This window comes from Eulemur rufifrons, chromosome 6, assembly GCF_041146395.1.
Source record: "Eulemur rufifrons isolate Redbay chromosome 6, OSU_ERuf_1, whole genome shotgun sequence".
NCBI lineage: Eukaryota > Metazoa > Chordata > Mammalia > Primates > Lemuridae > Eulemur > Eulemur rufifrons.
Genome location: NC_090988.1, coordinates 91,425,049 through 91,436,431, shown reverse-complemented (window position 1 = coordinate 91,436,431; position 11,383 = coordinate 91,425,049). Strand labels below are relative to the sequence as shown.

General features: G+C 39.6%; 2 protein-coding genes across 2 annotated transcripts; one reads left to right on the top strand and one right to left on the bottom strand.

Moving 5' to 3' along the window:
• Window positions 1-204: 204 nt before the first annotated feature.
• On the top strand, window positions 205-1,137 carry LOC138384947 (olfactory receptor 4C16-like). The gene has a single exon (XM_069470588.1). It carries the CDS (start codon window positions 205-207, stop codon window positions 1,135-1,137), a length of 933 nt encoding a protein of 310 aa, XP_069326689.1.
• Window positions 1,138-6,365: 5,228 nt separating this feature from the next.
• Window positions 6,366-7,316, bottom strand: LOC138384447 (olfactory receptor 4S2-like). Its single transcript, XM_069469950.1, has one exon. It carries the CDS (start codon window positions 7,299-7,301, stop codon window positions 6,366-6,368), a length of 936 nt encoding a protein of 311 aa, XP_069326051.1. The 5' UTR covers window positions 7,302-7,316.
• Between the last annotated feature and the right edge of the window lie 4,067 nt (window positions 7,317-11,383).

Sequence of the window (11,383 nt, the reverse complement as noted above, 5' to 3'; positions counted from 1 at the left end):
TCTTTATAAGCATCTCTGAGTCTTGTAATAACCCCATGAAGTGGTCATTAAAATTCATAAACCACAAACGGAATGTCCCTGATGAGAAACATTTGCTTTTGTTGAAAATATTCCATAATAGCACAAAGCACATCCTAAATTAATTCCTTTATTTTTTGCAGATAAACCATTTCACACTTGCCCCTTCTCCTCATTCATGAAACCATGCAACTGGGTAATAATGTGACTGAGTTCATTCTGATTGGGTTGACACAGGATCCTTTTTGGAAGAAAATAGTGTTTGTCACTTTCTTACTTTTATATTTGGGGACGTTGTTGGGTAACTTGCTGATTATTACTACCATCAAAAGCAGCCGGGCACTTGAGAGCCCAATGTATTTCTTCCTTTTCTACTTATCATTATCTGATGCCTGCTTATCTACTTCCACAGCCCCTAGAATGATTGTGGATGCTCTTTTGAAGAAGGCCACTATCTCTTTCAGTGAGTGTATTATCCAAGTCTTTACAACCCATTTCTTTGGCTGCTGGGAGATCTTCATCCTCATCCTCATGGCAGTGGACCGCTATGTGGCCATCTGTAAGCCCCTGCACTACATGACCACCATGAACCCCCGTGTCTGTGGTGTGTTGGTGGCCGTTGCCTGGGTGGGGTCCTGTGTGCATTCTTTAGCTCAGATTTTTCTTGCCTTGAGTTTGCCATTCTGTGGTCCCAATGTCATTGATCACTATTTCTGTGACTTGCAGCCCTTGTTGAAACTTGCCTGTTCAGACACCTACGTGATCAACCTACTCTTGGTTTCCAACAGTGGGGCCATTTGTACAGTGAGTTTTGTCATGCTGATGTTCTCCTATGTGTTCATCTTGCGTTCTCTGAGAAACCACAGTGCTGAAGGGAGGAAGAAAGCTCTGTCCACCTGCATCTCCCACATCATCGTGGTCATCTTGTTCTTTGGACCTTGTATATTTATATACACTCGCCCTGCAACCACCTTCCCCATGGATAAGATGATAGCTGTGTTTTACACACTTGGAACACCTTTGCTCAACCCTGTAATTTACACATTGAGGAATGCAGAAGTGAAAAATGCCATGAGGAAGTTGTGGAGCAAGAAATTGATCTCAGATGACAAAACATGAATGAAGGTTTTGAATCGTTCTTCATAGTTGGGAGTGACCTAAATAGACGATGTGACCAGATGATGTTATGTTCTTATTGTTGATTTAATGTAATTCTATCTTAGGACATGAGTGTTAGTTCCTTTAGGAAAACAGACAATGTGAACACAAACACTGACTGATGTTGAGCCACTTCCATGCAGAGGAAGAGACAGGTTGAGGTACAAAGAGACACATAAAGCCCATCTCCTTCGCCATTGCTCATGGCTGTGTCTCTGCCTCTCTTCACTGGCTGGTATCACTTGTGTTTTCGGTTTCTTGTTTTTTATGCCCTTGTCCATGTTGACTTCTGGAATTCCCTGCTACTAGTTACTCAACTATATCACCAACGTGTATATCCACAGCCTGACAGAATTTTCTTTTTTGAACAGTTGCCTTTATTAGACACTTTGGAAGTATCATATATGATGATCAATCTAGTTGTTCTCCCTGACCCAGCAGAGAGTACCAGATTTAAATAATTGTAGAAGCATCATGTAACAAGGGACCATATATATCACCTAGGTAATCTCCCTTTCAGTTCTTGGGGTTATACACTGAAATCTTACCATATGTTTATCTACATCATTCTAGAATAGGGATGGAGCAGAGAGAGAAAATTCACCCTTCTGAAAGGGTTCATGATCTTAGGAGAGATCTCACTGTTGGGGTTGTAGTCATTTATTCTTTTTGTAAAATCTACCTTTTGCTCCTAATTTGATCTCTTCTAATTTTGGGACAATATTAACTTTTTTCTTGAATCATAGTAATTATAGTAATTTGTTTATGATGAGGGTTACTATGTTTGTAACATAGATAGTTCAAATTCAGGTAGAGACATTTAAGTGGGCTAGAAATAAAGATTGCAACCAGTTGAGGGTAGGGAATTTGAATGTATTAACAGATTAAAAAAGAATATAATAACCAAGAGGAACATTTTTAGGCTTAGAACAGAAATAGCTGCATCACAAATATAACTTAGAGTGAGTTTTCAACAGAATCCAGAAGGGTGTAATGAGCAGAACAGATGGAAATATTTGGATGGAAAGTATATTTCTGCAGTGGAGATGGCTATCACATTTTATATTTACTTGTCTGGCCCTGCTAAAAGCAGATGTATTATGAAGCATAATGATGGGATCTCAATCATAGCTCCTTTACCTGAGTATTTTGCATCTAGTATCATCACAGAAATTTTGGCCCTTGGTAATAGCACACTTCTTGATCCTCATAGACAGGGAAGATACAATCAGTTCACATTTACACAGCAGGTACAGAAAGTACTGAGTGACTCAGGAAAACCAAAAGACTTTCCAGCCCAGCTACGCACTATGAACTGGCTGTGATAGGATTCAACAAGTCTTGCGTTTGGAGGGTGCAGCAGCCTGAACTTGTAAGAGCTGGCTCCAAGCAGGGTAGAAGGTCACAGTAATTCCTGAACTAATGGATGATTCTGATTCCCGTATCACTCAGCGCTGTTAAATCCATGCTTTTCCCTCATCTCACAAGAATGACTTCCTAGGGCTAGTCTATGATCAACTGACATGGAAGGAAAGCATCTTGGTCTAGTTTTCAGACAAGGCATGAAAACACATTGGTATCAATATGAAAAGAACCTCTGCCCTCTGCCCGTCATGGCCTGACTGAAAGGGGGTCTCAAAGTTAAGTAATATAGGGAATTTATGCTAGTGGACAAATTCCTGAATAATACTCTTGTTTTCCACTTTATATAGGGGAAAAAGTGTCCTGGATTATGAACATTCATTGACTCAAGGGCAGTGATTAATCTATGGGTTGTTGATCAATATGTGAATAGACCTATTAATGTGGGTACTAACTAGTAGGCATCTACAAGAGAATAGCTCTACATTTTCAGATGATCAGCATGAACTATGTTCTGATATGAGTTAGCCTAAGATCTTCCAGTAATGGCAAATAGGCACATGAACAGTGTGTATATTGGCGAGGATGTAAGCTGTGCATGGGCTCAGTGATGTGCTCTCCTTTTCTGCCTCTGGAACTTCTGGATGTCCCACCTGCCAGTAGCAGATTCTTTGTCTGCACCCTAGATACAACATCTGTCCCTGGGAGAACAGTCTCCACCCGACACCAGGATAATCATATCAGACCTGTTCTACCAGTAAGGTGGCAGCAAGTTATTCTTATGAGAAATGACACACACTTAAGTTACAGTTTGTCATCCATCTACACAGTGCTTGCAGCAATATTTGATGGTTTGCAGACTGAGTGAAATATGTACGTGATATCCCTTAAACATTTCCAAGGACATTGTACATATTTGTGAGCAAAGATGATGTGGAAATATTCTCAACATCTCAGAATTGAGAACTGATTGTACCAAGTAATTTACCACCCACAAGAATCCATCTGCTAGAAGAGGGGAAAGGCCCGTTAATAGCCCAATAAAGGGATTAGGTGGAAGTCAGCTCTCTGAGGAGTTGGGATGCTGTGCTTCAGAGTCAGTTCTTGTGCTGTACACTGAACCAATGCCTGACATACGAGGTGAGGTCCCCACTTGCCTGGCATACATCATTTGAGACCTAAGGGGTGAAAGTAGAATGTTCCCTACTGTTAACACTCCCAGGAACTCATTTCTAGAGTCTGCAGTTTCACCAGGATAGAGTTCTTGTTTTTGAGAGAGAAAAATAACCTGCCAGGGACATAGTAGAAACCACATTTCTGTGTTCCTTATACAAGTGAACAAGCAGGCAGGAAAATGTTCCTCTTCTGACTGGGGTACTTGATTCTGACCATTGTGAGTAGCTAGGCTGAAATTAGGGCAGAGATGACAATGTTCAGAACACAGAGAATTAGTGAAATATGGCTTAGCACTTGCACCCAATGATAGCTGTAACTGGACAATTGCTGCAAATATAGCCCAATAAGAACAAGGCAACTGGAATCAAACTCTCATAAAATTTTCACTCACCCCAGAAGGCAAACAGCCCAAACTGACTAAAGCGCTGATCAAGGGTGAGAGAAATCTAGAATGGGCGATGGAAGAGGGAGGTGTTCAATACCGGTTATGGCTCTGGAAATTGCTGCAACAGGAAGGAACGATGTACCTTAGTTCTGTGTCCTTCCTTAGGTCTAGTTTGGAAAACATGACTGGTCACAACCCTAGGGGATTCTGAGCTACTGCTTCCCAGACCTTGGCCATGTGCTCAATTTCGAACCCTGGATGTTACCACCTTTGTTTTGTCTCCTTACTCCCAGGACCTTTGGCCTTCCCTAGGAGAGGACTATTTTTTGGCAGGATCTCCTGTGTATCTGCGGTGGTGAGGGCACCCACATCCAGTTTGACTAGACCATCAGATTTCATTTGTAACTGCTGCTGTGGAAAGACAGTCAAGGCACATTACCTATAAAGGAGCAAATTATGTAACCATGTTTATAGTATTTCTGTCTGTGAATATAAGCACAGTATAAATTAGAAAGTATAAGTGGATATAGGTATAAGATCATTTTTTAATGGAAGAAATTAGGAGAAAATGCTAACAAGTATCTTCTTGAGAAAGAATGAGAAAGAAATGATTTGTTTTATTTTATACATTATTATAATGTTTGAATTTTCAAAACATGCATTTTTAATGTTTTCATGTATATAAGTCGTCTATACAGTGATATCATGCAACTTTTGGTTTTCTTCTTTTTGTCCTTGTATTATGACAACAAACTAACAAATGTATATTTAAAAATAGAATTTCTGTTAAACATCATGAACTATCCATAAAAATATATTTCCTCTGCCATTCAAACTGTTACTAAAATAAAAGTAAAATAGAAAATTATAAATTAATCTACAATGACTAAAAGGACCAGACAGGAAATACCAGTTGGTGAAAGACATTGACACATTTTTAGAAACATAAAGAGAAGTATTAGGTAACTGACTTATCAGGGTTGAAGGAGTTACAGCCATCTGAAGAGGAACAGAGAAAACCAGCAAGCTAACTCACCTGCAAAACTCTGAGAGCTGAAAGTTTGGAACTTCACATTCCACAGAGTGTAGGGGTGAAGCATCCATTGAATTACATCACAATTACTTTATTTTCCCAGGCCGTTTTCCCCACAGGCCAGGTGACATCTCCTCTACATTATTCCACAAAAGATTGGAGGTTTATTCTTTTGAAAAACTAAGCTAAAGGATTTCTGATATTCACGTGGAGGACAGTGATGACACGTGCCGCAGCATCTACAAGGACAAGTGAAAATCCACACAGTGAACTACAGGGTCCTTTCCTCTCGCTGCTCCCTGGATGTCAGCAGTCAGCATGCATAGTGACCTCATGGTTTTCCACAGCTACGCACACAGCCGAAGTAGGAGGGTAAAAGAATTTTTTAGGAGAATCTATATGACTAATAATACTGCCTGATACCCCACAAATTAAGCCCAAAAATGTACAAACACTGCCCACACATTGTGACATTCTATATGACTTTTTTTTTTTAATTCCCTCAGCTTTATAAGTGGAACGTTTCTGCTTTTAAGTAGGATGACAGGATTAGCTAAAGGGAAGGCAGGTTAATATTAATAGAAACCTGTCTTCAGGCCAGGTGGGCTCACGCCTGCAATCCTAGCACTCTGGGAGGCTGAGGCAGGAGAATTGTTTGCACTCAGGAGTTCCAGACTAGCCTGAACAAGAGTGAGACCCCATCTCTACCAAAAAGAAAGAAAGAAAAAGAAAAAAGCACACCTGTAGTTCCAGCTACCCGAGAGGCTGAGGCAGAAGGATAGCTTGGGGCCCAGGAGTTGGAGGTTGCAGTGAGCTACGATGACAACGCCATTACACTCTACCTGGGGTGACAGAATGAGACTATCTGAACAAAAACAAAAACAAACAAACAAAAAAAAAAAACAAGGCAACTGAACACTTCCTCACAGCCCACCAACCCTTCTTAAAAAATAAATTTAAAAAGAAACCTGTCTTCAAACGAAAGCAAAGGATTGCTAGTCTGTGCATTTTAGATTCTGACTTTAAGATATCTCTGTCATAGATGTTTTAGGAAACTGATTGTGAACCATTATGAAAATATGATTAATAATGAGAAACAATACCTTTGGAACATAGTATGCTTTCACTTTTCCACCCCCACATCCTGTGAGGTTATAGCTGTCCACATTATACAAATGAGTTAACCATGGCTGAGAAAATTTAAGATCATCCAGATAAAATTAGCACTTCCAATTACGTCCCCTCAACCTCCAAGAAAACATTTCTTCCCCACAGTTTCTTCATTGCATTCTTCACTTCTGCATTTCTCAGGGTATAAATCAGAGGATTTAACATGGGGGTGATAATGGTGTAAAATACAGCCACCATCTTATCCTCTGCAAAGGTGGTGTCAGGGCGCATGTAAATAAAAGTGCAGGGGACAAAAAAGATAATGACCACAGCAATGTGGGAGCCGCAAGTGGAGAGAGCTTTGCGCCTGCCTTCTGCTGACTGCTTTCTCAGGGACACCAGGATGATGGTATATGAGATTAGCAAGATAACGAAGCTCCCCAGAGCAATGGTACCACTGTTGGCTGTCACAACAACGCCGACAATGTATGTGTCTGTGCAGGCAAGCTTCAGCACAGGGTGGACGTCACAAAAGTAGTGATCTATCTCATTGGGTCCACAAAAGGGTAGTCGGACTACCAGAGCCACTTGGATAAGGGAGTGTAAGAACCCACCTACCCATGTCCCCAGCAACATTTTATTACATCTCCCCCAGTCCATGATGGTCATATAATGCAAGGGTTTACATATAGCCACGTAACGGTCATAAGCCATCACAGTAAGGATGAAGATCTCAGTGCAACCCAAAAAATGTCCCCCAAAGAGTTGCAACATGCACCCCACATAGGAGATAGTTTTCTTCTTTGTTAACAAGTCAGTGATCATCTTGGGTGCCGTGATGGAAGAGTAACAAATGTCCACAAAAGACAAGTAGTTGAGAAAGAAATACATAGGAGACTTGAAAAGGTTGCCCAGGCACACTGTCAGCATGATGAGGAGATTTCCCAGAAGAATGACTGTGTAGAAGAAAGAAAACACCACCAAGCAAACTCCTTCAACCTCTGGGCTCTGGGAAAGGCCCCAGAAGATGAATTCAGTGACGTTGTTTATTTTTTCCATGGAATGAGTCCACAGGCCAAGTTCCCAGGAGGCAATTAAATTGTCTGCAAGAAACATAAAAAGGACATACAGCACTTATGTTAACTGAGAAACAACGGATAACCATAGTGGTTGAAAATGGAAAAATGGGTACTTAATATGCTGACTGGCAGGTGTACTTAAAGAAACTGAAGTGCATCGTTTCTGGTCATGTTATTATGCCTCAATATACTATCCCATTCATTCACTTCAGATGGGGAAGCGAAGTCCAGAGAGATAAACCAACTCTCTCCAATCTCACATGGTGCCAAATCTCTCTCCTCTCTCACCTGTTATCAAGGTTTATTCATCTGTTTCTAAAAGTTACTTAGTTCTCATGTTGCATGCGGCACTCAGTTTTGAAACAATTTCTCTATTTTTTGGATAGGGTGACATTTATGTATCTGGAAATGTTTGCTTTATTTTTGACCCATAAGTGAAGACATATGCCCATATTTGCCCGTGTAAACATGACCATGGTCACGCATCACTCATGAGCACTGGGTAACCTCTGCAAGTTCTCTTTCTTCTGAGACTGGATCTTTGTGCATGCGAATCTATCCCCCTCCCCATTAGAGCTCAAGCACTCATAGTCTATGTGTGGGGTGGTACAGTAGAAAGAGGAACAAAATGACACAAACTTATTAAAACATGCTAGTGCTATAACCCCAGCTAAATCATTTAACTTCACAGAGATTGTCTTATCCCATGTGTGAGATGACAGAGTTCCAATTTCACTGTCACCTGTCATATTACTAGTTATTTCAACCCTGAAAGTAAATCAATTCTGTCAGTATGAAGTAGCCATAAAACCCTGATAGGGAGGCAGAGATAAGAGAAGATACAGCAATAAAAGACACTGCTAGACACAAAGCAAGACCTGTTTGATTTGAAGGAAAGATAAGTGTAATTTATCCACGTGCAAACTCAGAGTATTTTAGGATTCCCCAGAATTTGCTTTTCTTTTCTATTTTAGACATTGTCTGTTAACTTAAACAAAGAACAAGGACTCGGATAAAGGGAAGAGTATACCCTTTAATGCCAACAGTTCTTCATGTACCTTCCTTTTTTTAAATTTGTTTTTTGTTTCAGAATATTATGGGGGTACAAATATTTTGGTTACATATTATGCCTTTGTCTCGCCCAAGCCAGGGACATGTACCGTTCTAATCATTAACATTTCATGCTAGCTATATTCATTCTCCCAATTGTGTGAATTAACTATTTCTGGAATAGATCATGACTGAATGATAATGTGAATGGGTTTAGGAAAAGGGCAATATTTATTTAAATGGATAAATATTCAGTGGGGAAATGGCAGGCACTCCAGTGGGTTCATTGGTATGTTTGAATGGAAAACGGTATGTGCAATAGTCTTGATTAAAGGGGCTTTCAATAATCTTCCTTAAATTAAGCCATGGATGTAAGTCATTTCTCAAGTTATACATTGTCCACCAGAGACCACATCCTTTTAAGATCCATCCTGTTTGGTGCTTACAACTCCTACTGAACTCTGTGCTCTCAGCCATCCCTGTGCTGCAACATTGTGTCTGGCACTTCCAGCTCTGGGAAAAGTACAGGGCTGTGTTTCCTCAGCTCTGTATGTTAGAGTTGGTAGAGTAGTCATTACAGTTGTGCCTTCTGTTGCGCATTGTAAAATAGTAACAATGGTAATAACAGTAATGGTAATAATATAATTTAGATACAGACTCAAGCATATCCCCTGAATGTACATACCCATTCCCCTTTGGTTTTCCTGATGAATTAAAAAAAAAATAATATTCTCTACTAAGGGAGTCCTTCGATTTAGGGGAGCTCAAATCATAGCAGGTTTGGCACCTGTTATTTATGCTCCTTGACTCTCATCTAGAAGAACCTGGGCATTTATTTGCAAGCCTGGAGATTGCTCCTCTGCTGTCCATACCACAAGGTGCCAGAGGAAACCTCATCTCTCCTTCCACCAAGATCCTTATCAAGGATTCCTTTCTCTCCTTTCTGAGCATTTCAAACATCATAGTGACTCACTCTCCTTTAATATGATTAACATTTCCTTATTCATATCCATGCTATCCTATCTCATTGTTATGTATGCATACATATAATTATCTAATCCTCTTAGTAATTGAATTCTCTATTTCAGTGACCAATGTCTTGTAATCATATTATGCAATTTAATTGAATTTCCTTTTTCCATATACATTCTATATTAGTCTCAGAAAAAAAAAAAAAAAGTATCTCACCAGCATATTCCAAAGCTTGAGTTTGTTTTATGTTCCTATTTCTTCTTGAATTAATTTAGGTTCAGCTGTCCAAAGTAAAGTGTGAATGATGCTGGATGAATTGTTTTCTGAATATTTAGTACCAGATAATCCCCAATATCATAAACTCAAAGTCTGATAGAAATCAGTCTCCATTGTTTCTGGTTCTCTCACCTAATGAAATCTGCCGTTTCACAGTACCTTTGGCAATAAATGCTCTTTTCTCCACTTCTTATGGGTCTATTTAAATAGAATGTGGCAAAATGAGAATGACCTTGGGGAAAGCTTTTCCCCAAAGTCTTCCTCCATAGTCCGAACCAAATTGCAGATCAACCAATGAACTTTAATTCCCAGTGTTCAATTTTTAAAAATTAAATTTGAAAAAACCATTGCTAAATATAAACACCAATCAATTTTCACATTTAGGACCATAACCCTAATCCATAGCAATTCTGCAAAGAGAAGGAATTGCTTTATCATTGTAAACCTTGTTCTGAGAATTACTATGCTTCAGTGTATACATTAAATAGTATATATTTGATATAATATACATTAAAACATCTGTTTTATATTATTTATTTATTTTTAATTATCTTACTTCTTTGAAAGGCTTACTTGAGTGAAGAAGAGTGGATTCAATTGTGCTATTAGGGTTCACTGCTCTTCTTCTTAATTGGTTCTATACTGATTTCTGGAGAAAGAGGTGGGATGAGATTCATTTCTAGCCTCTGCTTGGGATGAGCTGTGATGTTGGCTTTGATTCATCTACTTTTTGACTGTACACAATTAGTGTTGAATCTTGATCACAATAATAGTCTCACTTTTTCCTTTCCTATTATTTCCTTTTCCCTCACTCTTGCCTTGTTTGCTTTCCTTTTTCTACCCTATCTTACCACCTTCCTTTTTCATACAACACACAAAATGTCAAAGAGATCTTGCTCATACATTCACTACCTGGGGTCAGCAGATGACATAAGTAAAAAATAAAGAGCAGCAATGGAAAATTCTACGGTTTGTGGAAACATTCAACATGATTAATGAGGGTATTAGTTTCCTATTGCTGCTTTAACAAATCACCACAAATTGTGTGGCTAAAATGGATACAAATTCGATGTCTTACAGTTCTGGTGGTCAGAAGTCCAAAATTGGTCTCACTGGGCTAAAATAGAGACATTGGGGTGGTTGCATTCTTCTGGGGATTCTGAGGCAAACTCATTTCCTCGATTCTGCCTCCTTCTAGGGTTTACCTGCTTCCTCATGGCCCTTTTCCTTCATTTCAAATCCAGCAGTGTAGCATCTTCAAATCTGACCTCACTTCTGTCTCGCTCTTCCACTTTAAAGAAACCTTGTGAATACATAACGTGCAGGATAACGTCTTTGTGAAATGATTAGCAAACCTAATTTCATCTGCAATCTTAATCTCCCCTTACCACATAACAAAACATATTCATAGGTTCTAGGGATTAGGCCATGGAGTTGGGGAGAATAGACCATAGAGTGGTCCTCAAAGTAAATCAAGCCCCAGCTCGAATCATCTAATTTCTTGATTGAATTAATGTTACCTGGAATCTTTAGTTCTGCAATCCCAGTTGTCAGCTAGAAACACAGGAAATCCTCTCTTAAATAGGAAAACATCAGCCAGGCGCAGTGGCTCACACCTGTAATCCTAGCACTCTGGGAGGCCGAGGCAGGAGGATCGCTCGAGGTCAGGAGTTCGAGACCAGCCTGAGCAAGAGCAAGACCCCGTCTCTACTAAAAATAGAAATAAATTATCTGGCCAACTAAAAATATATATAGAAAAAATTA

What these genes read in the sequence shown, in the direction of transcription:
- LOC138384447 (XM_069469950.1), bottom strand. Translation starts at nt 7,301, where the DNA reads ATGGAAAAAATAAACAACGTCACTGAATTCATCTTCTGGGGCCTTTCC.
- LOC138384947 (XM_069470588.1), top strand. Translation starts at nt 205, where the DNA reads ATGCAACTGGGTAATAATGTGACTGAGTTCATTCTGATTGGGTTGACA.